At 36.0% G+C, this 20,993-nt stretch overlaps 1 protein-coding gene and 1 non-coding gene across 3 annotated transcripts in view; both read right to left on the bottom strand.

Moving 5' to 3' along the window:
* Nucleotides 1–20,993, bottom strand: part of RALGAPA1 (Ral GTPase activating protein catalytic subunit alpha 1) — a 252,075-nt gene that overhangs the window by 173,020 nt on the left and 58,062 nt on the right. For both annotated transcript variants that reach the window (XM_040620839.1, XM_008694072.2), the window contains exons 9-12: nucleotides 20,694–20,902; nucleotides 18,127–18,366; nucleotides 8,978–9,175; nucleotides 1,001–1,138 (exon numbers count right to left, since the gene is read on the bottom strand). In XM_040620839.1, coding sequence (XP_040476773.1) covers nucleotides 1,001–1,138; nucleotides 8,978–9,175; nucleotides 18,127–18,366; nucleotides 20,694–20,902 — 785 coding nt within the window. The remainder of the gene's footprint in view (nucleotides 1–1,000; nucleotides 1,139–8,977; nucleotides 9,176–18,126; nucleotides 18,367–20,693; nucleotides 20,903–20,993) is intronic.
* Nucleotides 16,942–17,048, bottom strand: LOC121100341. The gene has a single exon (XR_005832090.1). It is a non-coding gene; the product is annotated as a U6 spliceosomal RNA (small nuclear RNA).

Below are 20,993 nucleotides of genomic sequence, written 5' to 3' on the forward strand. Positions count from 1 at the left end.
AAAAAAAAAAAAAAAAAGATTCTCTCTTTCCCTCCCTTCTGCCCCTCCTCCCTCCACTTGTGCATGTGTTAGCTCTCTCTTAAAAAAAAAAAAGAAAAACGTACACTTGATTAACAATGTGGAGGTCACATGTGGCCTTGACAAGAACAGTCTGATTTAAAAAATGAATGACTACGATGAACTACAAAACAAGAAAAAGACAACCCAACAGAATATGGAAAAAGATATGAATAGGCAATTCATAAAAAGATGCTCGATTTCAGTACTGATGAAGAAAAAGGAAACACAAACTTAAAAAGATGAAATAACATTTCATAGGGGGTAGCAAAAATTAAAATGTGACTCTATAAGTAAAGGGGGAAGACGTAAGGAAATAAGGACTCACAAACACTACTAAAGGAGATGTAAATTATTATAACCATGTCGGAGGACAATTTGGCAATGACAGTAAAGTAAGGATGATAATGTACAACTCCTCCAACCCAGTAACTCCGCTTCTGGGTATATATCCTAAGGAAATTCTCCCACATGTGCAAAAGAAATACATACATAAGAACAATGTAGCACTATTTGGAATAGTGAGAAATTGCAAACAACTTAAAGAACATCAACAGAAAAATGAGTAAGTAAAATGTGAAATAATCTTAAATTGCAATAACAGAAAGTAGCTAAAATGAATGAACTACCGCTATCTATCAACAACACAATTCAAAAACATAATGGTTAATGCAAGAAGAAAGTACCAGATGATGGTACACCATGACATTATATAAAGTGTTAAGTTGTCTAGAAAAATAATATGTAATTTTTATCAATACATATACATTAGGAAGTGCAAGTTAAGGAAAAAACAAAATTAACATTTTATAATGAAAACTGGCAAATGTGGGTGTTGAGCTTATTAAAAAATTATACTGTACAATGAAATACTGAAACATATATTTGAAATATTTAATGATTATTTTATCGTATTTTTTTAAATAACCAAAATGTGAACCACCTGCAAAACTGCCTGGGTACCAGCTCGTATGTTTTGTTCTGTGGCTTCTTCGGAGGCATTATGAAGAACATCTTGGTAGGTGCCATTTTTTGCCCAAGTAGAATTTCGAACATGATCAGCAATATCAGTACCATTTTCCTAAAGAAAAATATCAAGTTTTCATATTTCATTAAAAATGCTACAACAAGACAGTAAGCTGAAGAAGTAAACTGGAAATTATTGGGTTTTTCTGCTAAGCATCTTCTCAAAATAGAAGATGTTTCATTTGACTAGAAAAGCAATATACGTTCACTGTCAAAAAGGTTCTTCTCATAGACAAAAATATAAAGAAATAATCATCCATAAGGGTCAGACAGAAATTGTATCATTTTAGATATAAAGACATTTTTCTATGTATCTAATGTATGAACTTCCCTTCTGTAACTTAAGAACGGGATATTACTTAAAATTCTGTAAAACATGAATTTTGTTCTAAAGTAAATGCCAGAAATCAAACAACTTAAATAAAACAATAGAAAATAGCTTCTATTTATTTTACTTTAGAGTATTAAAATTCTTACTTCTCCCAGAAAGAAGAATATTAGGTACTTCAAACCACTATGACTGCATCTTTCTGCTTGAGTTTTAGCTGTCAAAAGTCTTGCAGATCAAGGAACTCCCTCAGGTGAAAAGCCACAAAAACAGACATTTCACCCAGAGTTGTTCCCTTTTTTAAGTTTCTTTCTAGTTTCTTCCTGCTTTTGATCACTCACCAATATTTTCAAATAGTTGTTTTTTTTTTAATATTTTTGTCTAGAGCTTATAACTGCAATATGCAGGAGGTTTAGTCTAATACAAACTACTCTGCTCTTACCAAAGTACTGAAATCAGCTCTGTCTCTGTAGCTAATACAATACACAATAGTATGTTGCACTAGAAAACTCATACTCCTATGATCAGGTATCTTCTGAACATTTCTTCCTGAATGACCCAAAAACAGCTTCAACTAAAAATATTTAAAATTTAAGTTTATTAACCATGTCCTCTCCATTCTTACCAACCCCCTCTGGCCACCATAGTAACCACCACCAAACCAGCATTTTTAAAAATCCTATTCATCCGTGAATGGCAACTACCCTGTTGCAAGAGAAACAAACTTGAGACACCTCCCAATTTCTCATTTCTCTTACCCAATTAATCATCAAGGCATATTGATTTTACCACTAAAGAAGCTTATATCTGTCTTCTTCCTTATATTTCCACTGCAATTCCACCATCCTGGTACTTCTCTCTCCCTTTCAAACATTGCTAATATTTCCTAACTAGTCTCCTTGCTTCCAGGCTGGCCTCCAATCTACCTTCCATTCTGGGCTTAATACCATCATCTGAAATACATAAATATCCGTGCCATTCTTGTATTCATAGCCCTTCAAAGGCTTTCCAGTATGTTTCTAGAATGTAATCCCAGTCACTACAATAGCATACAAGTTTCTGAAGAGTCTAGTTCTTGCCTATCTCATCACCTGCTCTTAATTAGAGCCAAATATATATATTTATGTAATAAAATGTAGGGTCTCTCACATCTTTGTAGATGCTATTCACACCATGTGGTTCCTTTCCCATTTGTTACCCTTCATATTACACTACCTCCTCCACAAAGCCTTCCCTAAGTCTAAGCAGAGTTAGGGATCCATCTTTCACACTCTAAGATCATAGCAATATTTTTTTGTAATACTTATTTTGCATGTTTGTCTTCTTGCTAAACTATAAGTTATGTGAAGGTAGAACAGATGTCTTTTCATGTTTTCTATGTATAATACTATGTCATTTGCAGATAGTGACAGTTTTACTTGTTCCTTAATAATTTGGATGCCTTTTTTTTTCTTGTCTGATTGCTGTGGCTAGGACATCCAATACTATGTTGAATAAAAATGGTAAGAGTATAGACATCCTTGTCTTATTCCTGATCTTAGAGGAAATGCTCTCAGTTTTTCACCATTGAGTATGATGTCAGCCATGGGTTTTTCATATATGGTCTTTATTATATTAAAGTATGTTCCTGGGTGGCTCAGTTGGTTAAGCAACTGCTTTCAGCTCAGGTCATGATTCTGGAGTTTCAGGATCAAGTCCTGCATCAGGCTCCCTGCTCCTCTGCCCCTCCTCCCTTCATGCTCTCTCATTCTCTCAAATAAATAAAATCTTCAAAAAAAAAAAAAAAGTATGTTCCCTCTAAACCTACTTTGTTGAGAGTTTTTATCAGATGGATGTGGAATTTTGTCAAGTAGCTTTTTCTGCATCTATTGAAATGATCATATGGTTTTTATCCTACCTTTTGTTAATATGGTGTATCATGCTGATTTGCAAATGTCAAGCCATCCTTGCATCCCCAAAACAAAACTCACTTGAACGTAATGAATGATTCTTTTAATGTATTTCTGAATGCAGTTTGCTAATATTTTGTTGAGGATTTTTGCATCTATGTTCATCAAGGATATTAGTCTATAGTTTTCTTTTTTTGTAGCATCTGTATATGGTTTTGGTATCAGGGTAATGCTAGCCTCATAGAATGTATTTGGAAGGTTTCGTTACTCTTCAATTTTTTTAATAGTTTGAGAAAAACAGGTATCAACTCTTCCTTAAATGCCTGATGGAATTTAACTGTGAACCCATCTAGTCTTGGACTTTTCTTTGTTGGGAGTTTCTTGATTACTAAAATCAATTTCATTACTAATAATTGTTCTGTTCAGATTTCCTATTTCTTCCTGATTCAGTTTTGAAATACCGTAGGTTTCTAAGAATTTATTCTTTTTCTAGGCTGTCCTATTTGCGGGCATATAGTTGTTTGTAGTAGTCTCTTATTGGCCATTGTATTTCTTTTTTATCGGTTGTTACTTCCCCTTCTTCATTTCTGATTTTATTTATTTGTGTCCTCTCTTCTTCTTGATGAGCCTGGCTAAAGTCCTGTCAATTTTGTTTATCTTTTCAAAAAATCAGCTCTTAGTTTTATCAATCTTTTCTATTGTATTTTTGGTCTGTTTCATTTATTTTTCCTCTGATCTTTATTATTTCCTTCCTTCTAATAACTTTGGGCTTTGTTCTTCTTTTTCTAGTTCCTTTAGGTATAAGGTTACATTGTTCATTTGAGACTTTTCTTTTCTTTTTTTTTTTTAATTTTTTTAAAGATTTTATTTACTTATTTGACAGAGAGAGAGAGCCAGCGAGAGAGGGAACACAAGCAGGGGGAGTGGAGAGGAAGAAGCAGGCTCATAGCGGAGGAGCCTGATGTGGGGCTCGATCCCATAACGCCAGGATCACGCCCTGAGCCGAAGGCAGACGCTTAACCGCTGTGCCACCCAGGCGCCCCTAATTTGAGATTTTTCTTGATTATTCAGGTAGGCCTGTATTTATATAAACTTCTCTCTTAGAACTGCTTTTGCTGTGTCCCAAAGATTTAGGAATGTTGTCTTCATTTTTATTTATCTCAAGGTATTTTTTTCCCCTCAAGGTATTTTTTTCATTTCTTCAGTGACCCACTGCTTATTTGGTAGCATGTTGTTTATTCTGTATGTCTTTGTGTTTTTTCCATTTTTTCCCTATAATTTATTTCTAGTTTTATAATATTACGGTTGGAAAAGATGCTTGATATGATTTTGATCTTCTTAAATTTACTGAGACTGATTTTGTGGCCTAACATGTGACCAATCTTGCAGAATGTTCCACATGCACTTATAAACAATGTATATTCTGCTGTTTTTAGATGGAATGTTCTATACATATTTGCTTAAGTCCATCTGATCTAATGTCTCATTCAAAGCTACTATTTATTAATTTTCTGTCTGGACAATCTATCCATTGATACAAGTGGGGAGTTAAAGTTCCCTACTATTATTGTATTACTGCCAGTTTCTCCCTTTATGTCTGTTAATATCTGCTTTATATATTTAGATGCTCCCATACTAGATGCATATATATTTACAAACATTATATGATTTTTCTGGACGGTTCCCTTCATCATTATGTAATGCCCTTCTCTGTCTCTTTTACAGTCTTTGTTTTAACATTTATTGTGCCTGATACAAGTACTGCTACCCCCAGCTTTATTGATCATTTCCATTTGCATAGAGTATCTTTTCTATCCCATCACTTTCAGCCTGTATGTGCCTTGTAGGCAGCATACAGATGGGTCTTTTTTTTTTAATCTATTCGATTACTTTATGACTTTTGATTAACATTTAGTCCATGTACATTAATTATTGATAGGTATGTTCTTACTGCCATTTTGTTCATTGTTCTCTAGCTGTTTTTGTAATTCTTCTCTGTTCCTTTCTTCTTTCTTGCTGTCTTCTCTTGTGATTTGATGACTGTCTTCAGTTTTGTGCTTGGATTCCTTTACTTTCTGTGTACCCATTACAGGTTTTTTGTTTGTGGTTGCCGTAAGGTTCATGTATAACCCCCTATGTATTAGTCATCTATTTTAAGCTCATGGTCACTTAAGTTCAAACACATTCTAATGGTACTACATTTTTACCTCCCCTCGCCACATATTACGTATTTGACACATATTTTATGTGCTTTTATTTTGTGTATCCCTTACCCAGTTATAATAAATATAGTTGATTTTACTTTTTTCTTTTAATCTTCATGCTAGCTCTATAAGTGACTGACCTACTTCCTTTATTATATGTTTGCTTTTACCAGTTGTAGGAGTGCTGACAATACGGACTCCACTGTTGGCCCTCCATCTTGTTCATATTTGCTTGATGACCTCTCTTGGGGTGCATGTTCCAGGCCCTTGGAGATTAATATACATACTTTAGAAATGCCTGCCAAGGCTGGGATGGGGGAAGCTTGCTTTGACCACCCATGGATCTGTCAGAGATGATGCAGTCTTTACCCTTCTGATGCACAGGTGGCACCACAAGATCGAATTAAAAGGTTAGCTGTCAATTAAGCGCATATGAACACTTTGATCACATAATAATGCCCTTCTACATATCTCTTGCTCTATAAAATCTATGGACTAAGGTCTAGACTTTGTGGAGGATGGCTGTAGAGCACCTGGATCATCATCAGCTGTACAGCGCCTGATCACCTCATCAGTAAGCTACCCTGAATAAAACTCTATAAACTGTATAGAGTTGCCTTCTTTGATTTCCAGTCTCAAAGTGTCTTCTCAGCTTGGGGAATACTTTACTTCCCTCCCCTACCTTCCAACACCAGTGAAATGTTTCCTTTCATAACTTTTTTTACTTCTAGTTATGGTTTTTTCTCTTCTGCATAAAGAAGTCACTTTAACATTTTCTATAAGGCTGGTGCAGTGGTGATGAACGCCTCTAACTTTTGTTTATCTGGGAAACTCTATATCTCCAGTTCTGAATTATAACCTTGCCAGGTATTCTTGGTTGTAGGTTTGTTTTTTTTTTTTTTTAAGATTTTATTTATCTATTCGACAGAGACAGAGACAGCCAGAGAGAGACGGAACACAAGCAGGGGGAGTGGGAGAGGAAGAACCAGGCTCATAGCAGAGAAGCCTGATGTGGGGCTTGATCCCATAACGCCAGGATCACGCCCTGAGCCAAAGGCAGATGCTTAACCGCTGTGCCACCCAGGCGCCCCTGGTTGTAGGTTTTTATCCTTTGAGCACATGAAATACATCAAGCCCTTCCCTCCGGCCTGCAAAGTTTCTGCTGAAACCTCAGTTGAGAGTCTTATAGATGTTCCCTTGTGTGTAAGTTGCTTTTCTCTTGCTGCTTTTAAAATTCTCTATAACTTTTGACATTTTAATTATTATGTGTCTTGGTGTGGACATCTTTGGGCTCATCTTATTTGGGGCTATCTATGCTTCCTGAACCTGAATGTCTGTTTCCTTCCCCAGTTTAGGAAAGTTCTCAGCTGTTATTCCCTCAAATAAGTTTTCTGTCCCTGTCTCACTCCCTTCCTCTGGGACCCCTATAATGCAAATATTAATACTTTTGACGTTGCCCCAGAAGTCCCTCACCCTATCTTATATAAAATTCTTTTTCCTTTTGCTGCTCAGCTTGGATGATTTCCACTATTCTGTCTTCCAGATCACTGATCCATTTTTCTGCACCCTCCCCCCGGTTGCTCATTCCCTCTGGGGGATTTTTCATTTTTCATTTGAGTTATCGTATTCTTCAGATCTGATTTTTTAAAAAGTATTTTCTATCTCTTTGTTGGAAGTTCTGAGTTCATCCACTCTACTCCTAAGTTCAGTGAGTATCTTTATGACTATCACTTTTAACTCTTTCTCAGGTAGATTGTGTAATTCCTTTTCATTAGTTATTTTTCTGAGATTTTTTTTCTTGTTCTTTCATTTGGAACATATTCCTGTCTCCTCATTTTATCTGACTCTCTGTGTTTGCTTGCATGTATTAGATAGGTCAGCTACATCTCCTGGTCTCGAAGGTAATAGCCTTATGTGGAAGGTGTCCTGTGGGGTCCAGAAGCACAATTCCCTCCTCCCCCAGTCACCCAAACCAGGTGCTCCAAGGGTGTCCCCTGTGTGTGCAGCATGCACCCTTCAGTTTTTCAATGGGCTCTGACTGCTTGGCATTCTGGTAGGCAGGGATGCCCCCCAGGCCAACTGGTTGCAATGCCCAGCCAGGACTACTATGGGTCCCCTGGTGGGAGGAGGTGGACCCTGGTGCAGCTGGCTTAAAGGCCCAGTCACAGTGTTGTAGGTGTACTGGTGGATAGGACCAGACCCCCTGGGCAGAAGTCACTTCGGAGGGACACCAGTCCCAGCCAAGGCTGCCCAGTGGGTAGGTACGGCAGAATGCGAGCAGTTTAAGAGAAGGTCTGCCAGAGGGGAAGGTTGATTCTGCAGGAAAATGCCAGGGCGGGATGACTGGTGCTAGCAAGGTAGGCAGAGAGTGTCAGAACTGGAACCCATAAACATTAAGCTAGCAAGACTAAATGAGGGCAAGAAAGAGTTTCCATTTCCAAAGAAAAGTTCCTACAGATCCCTGCCCCTCCAGCATACGCCCTAAAATCAGTCAATAAACATCCTCATGTACGTCTCGGGTGCTCTGCAAACTGCTGCCTCTGTGCTGGATCTCAGAGTGTGAGAGACTGTGGGTGGGACCTTTACGAGCATTGTCTCAGTTTCCTATAGCCCCCTAGCTGTCCCAGAGTTAAGTCCCAATGATTTTCAAAGCTCCTAAAGTTAAGCTCTGCGATTTGCAAAGCCAGATGTTGTGGGGGTCTCATTTTCCTGTGCAGATCTCCAGGGTAAGGGTGTACGACATGGTGCTTAAATCCCTTGCTCCTCGGGGAGGATCTCCGGACCTGTGCTATCAAACCACTTGTGGGTCACCAGACTGGGAGTTTAGTTCCCAACCTGACCACACTTCTGCCACACTTCACCCTTCTCAGGGTGGTTTCTTCTCTTCTCTTCTTTCTCTTCTTTCTTTTCTTTCTCTTCTTTCTCTTTTCTTTCTTTCTCTCTCTTTCTTTAAGTAAGCCCTATGCCCAACGTGGGACTTGAATTCACAACCCCAAGATTAAGAGTCCCTCTACCAACTGAGCCAGCCAGGCACCCTGTGGCTTCTTCTTTTTATCTTTAGCTGTGCAAGAGCTGATCTCCTAGTTTTCAGGTCTTTCTCAGTGAGAGTTCCTTTTTATGTAGCTGCAGTCTTGGTGTGTCCGTGGGAAGTGGTGAGCTCAGGATCTGCCTATACTCTGCCATTCTCCTATCAGGCTCAAATATGACACCTTTTAAAATGGCATCTAATTTTGATCTACACAATGAATTAAAGAATCAATATACAATCTCAATATTAATTTCTTAAAGTTGTGACATCAAAGAGCTTTAGGACAGGGTACTGTGATAACTGTTACATTATCTAAGTTGCAAAATATACTAAAAGCTATCTTTAACCTTCTATTTATTGAGTATATGAATGTCAACATGTTACACTTTTTTGGAAATCTATCTATTAAACTTATACTAAAATATGTTAAGTGTTATCAGTTTACCTCTTCTCTCTTTTCTCCTTCTTCCATTGAAATAACATGGTCTGTGACATTGTCAATACAAGGTAAGTCTGAAGAAGAGATCACAATTTCTTCAGGCTCTTGCATAAACAAAGGTTTTTCTTCTTGCTGGATCCATTCTTGATACACTTTTACCACTTTTCTCATTGCTGCTGCTTCACAAATTGGTAATAAAAATGCCTAGCGAAAAAAAAAAAAAAGAAAACACACATAATGATACATTTTACTTTGCCACGAACCACTAATACATACATTTTTATCTTGTTATAAAGTATGATTTTTAAAGAGTAAATGATTTTTAAAGAGTTAAAGTCAACAAATCCATTGTCAGAAAAAGCCTTTTGTTTCCAAATAATTTGTAAATATGTTGACATAGAAATACTTTCAGTAGGGATGCATGGCTGGCTCAGTCAGTACAGTATGCAACCCTTGATCTTGGAGTCATAAGTTTGAGCCCCACATTGGGTACAGAGATTACTTAAAAATAAATATCTTAAAAAAAAAGAAAAAGGAAGAAATGCTTTTGGTAGATAGACATGGATTTCAAGTGCAAGAGCAAAGATTTGTTTCACTTGTACTATCTATCTCAGAATGAAAATATTCCTTGTTTCATGAAGTAACTATGCTCCTACAAAGCTCAATGTAAATATCACTTTTCATAATAAATCATATTTTTGTAACTTTTTTTTTAGTTTACTACTAAAATAAATTTTGATATGAGCTTAACTAAAAATTAAATGATTCCAAGAAGTAATACAAATTACATGAAAAAGGCAACTATAAGCACATAAGAAAAAACATTGCAGCTTTATTTTATTTTACATATAATGTTAAATAAATAAGGCAAAATACTTAAATAATTAAAAGGAATACGTTACAATTATTCTTTCCTTTACGTACTTTCTGGGTTCCCTTAACTATTTTAAAAAAGTAAATATTCTCTTCATCACAAAAATACTAGATTTTCACAAAAAAACCTTTTTTATACAGTTTAGACAGGCAAAAGTAAAACAATAAAAGTACTCCATCCCACAACCCAAATTCCTTTCATCATGCATGTTTGTGTTCATGTGTTAACATTTTCACCGGACTTTCTCTTTACCAAAAAGAAAAAAAAAAAAAAGGAATTAAATCGCTTTTAATTTTTCCTTTTACAACCACTACTTATTAATTTCAACGCTAAAAGTCACAAGACCTTTACCTAAAAACCTGGCACTTCCTCCTATACAGCTCTCACTAGGTGTATTTAATGATAATCATGGGCTCAAATGACTTTATTTTTATCTGAATGAAACTAGCCAAGAAAATCAGCTTTCCAAGATAATGATGAAAAGTTAATGTGTAATATCAACAGGATATTTAATAATAAATAAATAAAAGGATTACCAAACTATATTATTAATACCCTAGCAATCTACATTACTTGCTACTTTCTTTCACCTAACAAAACCATTCCAAAATTCTCACTCTCATATTCTAGCAGCCTAATGGTCAATGGCATGATTTGGATCATCACTGTCTGCTCTAAGAATATTTATTTTATAATTATAGCAACAACTCAGCCTTCCTTAAAAAGGTTCAAGGGATAAGAAAAAAAATCTCAATCTCAAAGAAATTCTATTCTCAGACACTGAAAAATGAGCTTTTTAAAATTGGCATGGAAACCCTCTGCAGTTTCTGCTCAATTTTACTGTGAACCTAAAACTGATCTAAAACATAAAGTTTAATCATTTAAAAAACAGTAGTAATCTCCAGAGCTAAGATATTTATTTAAGCATAAATTGTCACACTATATTCCAAGTGGGTTGATAAATACACTAAAGCCCAGAGTGTATATAACCTTTGTCCTTATAAGCCCCAAAGTCTGATTTTGCCAACACACTAAATATGGATCTTAAGGAAAGACTGGTATTAGCCATGGCTAAAAAAACTGATACATAAAAACCAGAGTGCCAATTTATACATTTACGATGAGAAGTAACTGTCACAGAAACCAGAACATTCAAATCCATATATCAGCACCTTATCCCTATGAAGAAGCACCACTCAGACATCAATATTAACTGAAAATAAGGCAAGTTATCATTCAAAAAATATTTCTGAACCTATGTACTCAGCAAATTTTCTATCTGTAGATAGATCTACATGAGGTCATCTCCAGTTCTGATTCTATGACCATGAAACTCGTACACAACCAAAAACTACATGGAGAACAAATCAAAACAAGAGCAGATAGAAAAATCCAATATTTAATAGTATTAGCTTAAGATAATCATTGATCTAGTTTTCTAACAACTGGCTTCGCCAATAGGATGTGATTTACTGGTAGCTACGACTCTCTTCTTCAGTGAAAAACAGTAACAAAACATGGTGGTTTCCGATATTTTTAATATTCTTTTATAATTAACCAACCCAGACTATGATGGACACATTCTTTAAGATTTAATCAAGTACAGTGAGCATTTAGCAGACCTGGGAATTTTCTGTCTTCTTAAAGCAATGGTTTGTATTTTGGTCCTACTCTACCACATGTTAACAAGAATAACACGTATTCTAAAATAAGAGTTACACTGCTTTGCAATTTTGCAAACATCTTTAACATTTAGTTTAATAAAAGACGGTTGGATTCTTTTATTTGCTTGCTTCCTCATTCAATCTAATACAATATCACATATCAGGCATCTCTGGAAAACTTCACCATATACTTGTAAGAAAATGACAATGGATAAATAAAATCTTAGTACTGTCATGAAAACAGTTTTGACCTCATGTACCTGTAAAGGTCCTGGAGGCTTCCCAGAAGCCTAAGACCACAGTTTGTGATCCACTGCCTTAATGTGACTCTGGGAAAAAAATTATATATATAATGTCTGTATATAAAATTGTGTGTGTGGGGGGGAGATACAGACGTAGATATAGATATAATCTGTGCTGTTCTTAAAGGTTAAACTATTGATGTTTATATTTACCTCATATCAAAATACTTATGGGCTCCTCACTGTAGTCTCCAAGTAATGACAACATAAAGCACACTGGGGTTACTTATAAAAGAGGGGCTTAATGCCTAGAGTGCATCTATAGCTATTCTGCTGGATACGGAGAATAATTTTATCATTTCAAATGATTTGGGAATTGATGCTTTACAGTTATATCTTTATTTTAAAGACACATAACAATATAAATGCCTTCATCTGAGATAGAATCATTATACTGGCCCTAAAATAATATCATCAACTATGTTAACAAATTATTTCGAGACTTAGCTCCTAGAAATAAATGTTAGCCCTCAGGTAGCAATGATAAAGTACTGGTACCCAACAGTTACAGAACAACTTCTTTTTTTTTGAGAGCACATGTGCGTGTGAAAGCTGGGGGAGGGGCGGTGGGAGAGGGAGAGAGAGAATCCCAAGCAAGCTCCACACCCAGCACACAGCCGGACACAGGGCTCAATCTCAAGACCCTGAGATCACAATCTGAGCTGAAATCAAGAGTCGGATGCTCACCTGACTGAGCCACCCAGGTGCCCCAACAGTTACAGAACTTCTTGATTCATTCACTATTTACTAGGTGCCTACTCTATGCCAGGCACTAAGGATACAATAATAAATGAACAAGAGAAGCATTCCTGGAGGGTAGCAGGAAAGATCAGAATTTTAAAAATAATTTTTTAAATAAATATAAAATTCAGAAGAGGTACTATGAAGAAGAGGACAATTTTCAAAAACATCATAAAGTACTTACTACGTGTGTGTGTGTGTGTGCGCGCGCGCGCGCGCACACGCGCATATGCATGCAGGTGCATCTGTCATTGGGTGGGTGAAGGTGGTCATGGAAGACTTCTCTAGTGTAATCATATTTAAGTTGTGATCTAAAGGATGAGTAGCAGGTTAAAAAAACATTAAAAAAAAGCATAAAACATCTAAAAAAATACAATATACCTATTTAAATTAATGGCTCAGCTTGTAAGGATATTCTGAGTCTAGAACAAAATTGAGTATTAATCCAGAGAGGCAAGTGAGCAATGAAGCTGCTGGGTGCTGCCTTGGACAGCCTACAGAGTATTGGCTTAAATAGCCACCTGTACAGAGGGGAGAGACAGATCAGAGTCCTACAAGTAAAACTGACACCAATGAAGGCTACATACTCAATACAAAGGCAAGCTAGGAGGGGAAGGCAAAAAACTCAACTCCAGAGGAGAGCCCATGATGAAACTTGTCTATTGACTTGGGGTAGGGGAATACAAGGGAAGAATAGCCTTTCCTGCAAATTCATAGTCTTAGGCTAGTCATCACATAACTTTGAGTACTGCAAAGCAGGAAGAATCATAAGCTGAAAAATCTAATTTAGAGTAAACCTGGCTGAGGTCCTGGCTGGTTCATATGGTAGAGCATGCAACTCTTGATCTTGGGGTCATGAATTCAAGCCCCACATTGGGCATAACAGACCTTACTTAAAATTTTTATAAATAAATAAATAACATAAACCAAGGGTGACAGGACTACCGAATACCTGGAGAAGCAAGAGCAATTCCTCTCTGGAGGAACACAACTTTCAACCCAGGTTTCCAAGTAATTCCCACAAAATTTCAAAGAAATCTAAGTCCGTAATACAAAAACCCAAAACAAACAAACAAGGGTGAATAAACAGAAACAACAAAAGACCAAAACTTAAGTAAGTGGAATTAGAAATATATTTTTAATATGTTTTAATTAAGAAAATGAAAATGAATATGAATAATGAATGAACCACCGCAAAAAGTGGAAAAACCACCAAACTCAAATTTTAAAAATTAAAATATAAGGAGCAGGGTTAAAAACTCATACTCTTGGAAGCAATTCCCTTATTGAGTTTTTAATCCTGCTCCTTATATTTCGCTGTAGTTTGTGATTTCGGAAATTTAGAATTTTGATTCTGAGTTTTTGTATCTTATGACTTTTTTTGCTGATCTGGTTGGTTAAAAGTTGATTCCTTCAGAGAGGGGCTGCATTTGCTTCTCCTAAATGCAAAGAGACACTACCAACCTCTCATTAAACTGAATTCTTGATTTGAGGTTCAAGCCAGCCACATGATATGAACACAGAGTGTAAACCTGTGTTACACTAGCTTTTAGTTCTCGTGTGTCTGAGGAGATTTTTGTTGTTATTGTTCTTTCTTCTGCATTTAAGTATGGGCATTTTACCTCACTAACTTTTAATGGGTTGAGTTTATTTAATTTAGCATTGCACGGACAATATGTACTCTTTTGAAAATACAACTTTTGTTTAGAGTTTTACTGTTGTTCCCCCTGTCTTGCCACAGTAGGTCCATGGAAACCAAAGTAATTGGTGCCAAATGAAAGTCAGCTTTATTGTTCCCACTAAAACCTGAGTTTGGATTTCATATTGGTTTTTATTTTTGAATATTTTTTCCTGCTTTTTGGCTCATCAGTGCATTTAAGAAGATTGATTAAATATATTTTTTAATCTGCCATTTTGTCTTTTCAATCAAAAGGTTGGTTGGCTTGGAAAGTGAAGTATATATGTTAACATTTATATAGTCACTAAAAAAAGGAATAAAGTGTAACTTTCAAACCAAGTGACAGGAAAAGGATACAAAATGAGAAAACATCAATTAAAAAGAAAGGGGGAAAAAAAGACAATAATGAAGCCAAAGAAATACAGACATGATAAGAAAAAAAAAGACAGTATCAATAAATCCAAACATATCAGTAATTATAAATATAAATATTCCAGTTAAAAGACAAAGATTTTTCTTTTTATTCACAAGGAAGTTTAATAAAAGGTCGGCTCACCTCCCCACTCTACCTGACTGCCCTGCTCCGTCTTTTTTGCCAGTTCCCCTTTCTCTGCCTGCCCCTTGCTTGCGCTCACAGGTCTTTGTCCTTGGCCTTCTTCTCTTCATGTCCTTCCTGTTTTCCCAGGCTGACCTCATTCACTCATATGGCTTCATGTACAACAGGTTTGCTAGTGAATTCCAAATCTGGATTAGCAATCCCAACTTCCCTCTCCCACAACTTTACATCCTTCTCCCCACCGGATACCTTCACTTGGATATGCTCCAGGTGTCAGCTGGTTTAAAAGTGATCTCATTACTTTTCCCCAAAACTTTGCCCCAAACCTGTTTCTTCTCTAGGATGCTCTTTCTTTAGTAAAGGTTCGCACCTCGTTACCCAAGACAAAAATCTCAAAGTCAGCCTAGGTCCTCCAACCCCTTACATTCAGATATTCTTCAACATTTTATAAAGACAAAGATTTTTAAAAATCAAACCATATTTACAAGAGACATGCAAAACCTAATGATATAAAAGGGTTAAAAATTAAAAATTAAAAGATTATTTGAAAAATACATGAGGCGAATACTCTTTTTTTTTAATGTGGGGCTTGATCTCACAAGATCAAAAGTCCCACGCTCTATCCACTGAACCAGCCAGGCACCCCAGATGCTAGTTCTTAATAAAAAGAAAGTGGTGTAAATCTACTAATAGTAAAATAAAAGAGACCTTAAGCAAAAATAATTTCCACAGATGAGAAGGGCCATAAATAAAATGTTTAATTCACATTGAGATATAAAATTTTAAACTTTGGGGCGCCTGGGTGGCTCAGTCGTTAAGCATCTGCCTTCGGCTCAGGGCATGGTCCCGGCGTTCTGGGATCGAGCCCCACATCAGGGTCCTCTGCTGGGAGCCTGACTCTTCCTCTCCCACTCCCCCTGCTTGTGTTCCCTCTCTCGCTGGCTCTCTCTCTCTCTGTCAAATAAATAAATAAAATCTTTTGAAAAATATTTTAAAAAATAAAATTTTAAACTTGTATGTACTTAATTATTAATTACATAGCTTCAAAATATCCAAAGAAAAATTTATGGAGATACAAAGAAAAAAAACTGACAAATCACTGTCAGAGTATAAGATTTTAACACACCCCTCTCAATAACTGTGAGGTCAAGCTGACCAAAAACCTTAAGTAAGGATATAGAAAAGTTCAGGCTTTAATGATCATTGAACCCAACAGAGAAGCATATATTCTTTTCATACAGAACATTTATGAAAACTGACTATAAACTGAACTATAAGTTTCAATACATTTTAAACAATTAGCATCATACAAGCTATATTCTCTATCCAAAAGAATCACATCAGAAATTTGTAAGAAAAAGGAAAATCAAGGAACTCTGTTAGGAAGATACAAACTGCTAAATAACTCATGGGTCAAAGAAGGTATTCACATGAAAATCAGAAAATACTTACAAGTGAATAACAACAAAAATGTTATATATCAAAATTTATAGAATGTAGCTAAAATAGTACTGAGTGGTAAATAGCCTCAAAAAAGTTTATATGAGAAAAATGTGAGACTAAAATTAATTAGCTAGTAAAAAAGAATCAAGAAAAGTAAAAAGGAGGAAATAACAAGGAGAGAAAAAAAAACAAACCAAAAGAGAAAAACAAGCATAAAACAGAGAAGACTAACAGCCAAAAGCTCATTCTTGAAAAGACTAATAAAACTGACAAATCTCTAGCAAGAATCATCAAGAAAAAAGAACAAGGGACAAATAAAAACAGAAATAAAAAGGGGAACAAGAATATAAATGTTTCAGAGATTTTAAGAGAATGTAATGAACTTCTTGTCAAATTTGAAAACAAATGCAGTGAACAAATTCCTAGAAAAATAAACTTACGCAAAGGGACTCAAAAACCCAATAGTTCTAAAAGTCTGCTTTAAATTCTCCCACAAGTAAAGCACTCCAACATGATCAGCCAAATACCTTTCCTTTCCCATTTGTCAAATATTCTATCAACACAAACCTTAAACTTGGCAACTAGAATCACTGCCAAAGCTGGAAAAAACGTTATGGCAAATTTGTTTTTTATTGTGATATTTACTTTATTGGGGTTGTATGAAACTGAGTCCATTTGTATATAACTATATACATTGTGTACTCATTAACACAAAAATATAGAACGCTTCATGAATTTGCTGGTGGTCCCTGTGTAGGGACCATGCTATTTTCTTCGTCTCATTCCAATTTTTAGTATATGTGCTGCTGAAACAAGCACAAGGCAAGTTTGCTTCTTTAACTTAGGTCAACAAAACTAACGCTGCTTCATGCTTCGTTTTACATATCAATAAACATGTGTACAAGGTGAAGATTTACTTTGTCTAGACAGCTTCCTGGCATGTGGAGGCATGTGGTATAGAATAAACAGCACTGACATAGGAACCAGGGTCTGGGAGTTTTAGTCCCAGATCTACCACTTGCTGTGAGACTTGAAGCATCCCCTTCAGCTACAAAACTCAGTGATGTTTACCTGCAAAAGTTAAGTACCTTTGCTATCAAGAGCAAATGACTAGTTTTCATAAGGCTTATTTGCCACAAAATTTCTATGTAATTGAGAATGTGTACTTACGAATTTCTAGCTATCTTTATGTGAAACAGTTTTTATTCTGTTTCTTTCTCTCCCTTTCTTTTAGTCCCCAAATATCTGCCTTAAGCAAATTTAACTTCAGAATGCCTTAGAGGACAAAACTGAGCCTCTGAAAGGAGGATAAAGGCAATGAAAACATTGCTTCTTCTATTCACAAACCACTTTTTGATTGTAGAGAATGAAAGATAAAATAATTTTGCTATAATTTACTAATTAAATGGTAGGAAGAAAAGTTTCAAACCATAAAACTAAGAAAATTGTTCTAATAACAGGAGTATGGGGGGGCGCCTGGGTGGCACAGCGGTTAAGCGTCTGCCTTCGGCTCAGGGCGTGATCCCAGCGTTCTGGGATCGAGTCCCACATCAGGCTCCTCCGCTATGAGCCTGCTTCTTCCTCTCCCACTCCCCCTGCCTGTGTTCCCTCTCTCGCTGGCTGTCTCTATCTCTGTCGAATAAATAAATAAAAATCTTTAAAAAAAAAAAATAAATAACAGGAGTATGGGGGGAGGTGGATAGTTATAAACTAAAATCATGAAAAACTAAAAAACGTAAATAGAAAATATTAGAGGACTAGAAACAATAAATTTTAAAAATTAAATATAAACTTTAAAAAATGTTTATTAAAAATTTTAAATAGCTGAAAGCCAGTATATTCAACATTAAAAACCAAAGTCTATGTTACAAATTACAATTACTGAGAGGCACTTTACCTGACGAAATATCTCCGTGACAAAGTTTACGTTACTTCTTTTAGAAGAGAAAACTCTGCGAACTATTTCAATGTCTGTGAGATGTTCCTCATCAATACTGCAGAGACTGGAAGAGCTAGGTTCTCGCTCCGTGAGAGTGCTTGTATTGGAATGCGACTGTTCTGGCTCTGTAGTTCTATCTGCTTTATCAGCATTATCATTTTTATTTTCTTCTCTGGATACCAAACTAGCAGCTGCTCTCTAAAATAAAAACAAAAGGAGGGAGAATGTCATAATCATTCAACTTGGTATTTTGCTTTCTAATAGCATTCCACACACCATTGTTTAAAATCGGGCATAGATTTCATTTAGAATTCATTCTAAATTAAGTAGCAATGCAAATAACATCTAAGTAATATAGTTATACTCACTCATCATCTATCCACCTATAATTTGATTTTAGAATGTTTGCAGTACAAACAAGTTACAAAAAAAAAAAAAAAAAAAAAAAAACCACCAAAGGAATGGAAGAAAAGGTATGACAGAAGTAGAAAGGAAGCCGAAAGAAAATATAAGAAAACTCAAGAATGGGGCACCTGGCTGGCTCAGTCAGTACGGAGTGTGACTCTTGCTCTTGGGGTTTAAGTTTGAGCCCCATGGTGAGTGTAGACATTACTTAAAAATAAAATCTTAGGGGCGCCTGGGTGGCACAGCAGCCAAAGGAATGGAAGAAAAGGTATGACAGAAGTAGAAAGGAAGCCGAAAGAAAATATAAGAAAACTCAAGAATGGGGCACCTGGCTGGCTCAGTCAGTACGGAGTGTGACTCTTGCTCTTGGGGTTTAAGTTTGAGCCCCATGGTGAGTGTAGACATTACTTAAAAATAAAATCTTAGGGGCGCCTGGGTGGCACAGCAGTTAAGCGTCTGCCTTTGGCTCAGGGCGTGATCCCGGCGTTATGGGATCGAGCCCCACATCAGGCTCCTCCGCTATGAGCCTGCTTCTTCCTCTCCCACTCCCCCTGCTTGTGTTCCCTCTCTCGCTGGCTGTCTCTATCCTGTCGAATAAATAAATAAATAATCTTTTTAAAAAAAATCTTAAAAAGCAAGCAAGCAAGCTCAAGAGAACTCTCTATATTCTCATAACTTTAAAGAATTTTCACCATGACTGAAGATGCAGACTAAACCTAGGGATAAAGTAAGTCTTAAGGTTGGTGATGAGGAAATTACTACCATGGTGTGATAGTAGTAGCACTATTCCATGATATGGCAAATTACTCAATTTTTGGTCTCAGTTTTGTCATCTATAAAACAAAACGGTTTAAGTAAATGATCTCAAATATGTCTTCCCAAACAGTAACTTTGTGATTTCAGTGCATTAAGTTCTGGGATCATGAAAAATAGTTCCGCTTGAGAGTTTCTACACTTAATAATCATTTGTAGAGAACTCAGAACAAAGTTTAAGGGAAAACATACGCATAGTTGGCTACAAATAAATAAAAGGTTAAGGGGAATATAAAAGTTAAATTTCCTGAACACTAATCAACTAAACATACACTTTATATCCCCACTTAATTTGTAAAAAGATCTAAGGGGTCATAACAAAAACACACACAGTTTAAGATTTTTAAAACTAAAGAAAGTCTGGGAAAAGGAAAATAAAAATTGTAAAAAAAAATGCTGTAATAGAGATAAGTTCAGAAAAAATATACATTGAGAAAAAAAGTGATAAAAAAGTGTGAAAAAGAAGGAAACTGTTTAATAAAAAATACCAGAAGTTTAAATATTAGTCCCTTGATTGTATAGTTGTATAATTTTATCACATTTCTACACTCAGTGCCCTTGCTGAAAAAGGGAAAATGAGATACGGACAAGACTTTTTTTCTTTTTTAAGATTTTATTTTTAAGTAAACTCTACACCCAGCATGGGGCTTGAACCCACAACCCCAAGATCAAGAGTTGCATGCCCCACCAACTAATAAGCCAGCCAGGTACCCTGGGAGACAAGATTTTAAATCAGCATTCTGGGGGTGCCTGGGTGGCTCAGTCGGTTAAGCGTCTGCCTTCAGCTCAGGTCATGATCTCAGGGTCCTGAGATCGAGCCCCGCATCCAACTCCCTGCTCATCAGCAGAGAGACTGCTTCTCTCTCTCCCTCTGCATGCCGCTCTACTTGTGCTCCCTCTCTCTAATAAATAAATAAAATCTTTAAATTAAAAATAAATAAATCAGCATCCTGTGAATGCTTAGAAATCGAAAAAGAACTATGAAAGTTCTACAACCATTTGATTACAAATCATTTCCAACTGCAAGAATTTATGTGTACAATTCAGAATATTTTTGGTACAGCACAATTAACATAAAATACAGTAATAAATTATAAGCTGAGGCTCATGACTAGAATTATCTTCTATTTCTTCCAAATTTTTTTTATTAAGAAGAGTACTGATTCTATAATAATTGTTAAAATTTGGATTTATACAAAGAAAATATTACCATCATTTGTTTTAAGTTTGCTCTACATCTAAGGCAATTAAAATCTGTAGACACATCTCTTAAGCCATTTTTAAGTTTGCCCTTTGTGGTGTATTACCTGAATATTCTTTGGCAAGACTTCACCTTCCATCCCAGGAATATGAGGTCCCGTATGTGGCTTTGGCTCAAGCCAGAAAGAAACCAGCCAACGAATGACAATAACACGAGCCTTAATGAAAGGTTCTTTTGTACAATAGATTGCTTCATTGGTTTCAGCATCCTTCTTTATCATAACATAATGTGGCTTTGGTCTCACCTGTGGAATATCTATGGAAAAATAAAAGGAAAACAAAAACCAAAATAAGAAAATAATTATGCTGAGATAAATCTACATTTTTAAACATTTGAGAAAACACTT

This window comes from Ursus maritimus, unplaced genomic scaffold, assembly GCF_017311325.1.
Source record: "Ursus maritimus isolate PB19 unplaced genomic scaffold, ASM1731132v1 scaffold_36, whole genome shotgun sequence".
In the NCBI taxonomy this organism is placed as follows: Eukaryota; Metazoa; Chordata; class Mammalia; order Carnivora; family Ursidae; genus Ursus; species Ursus maritimus.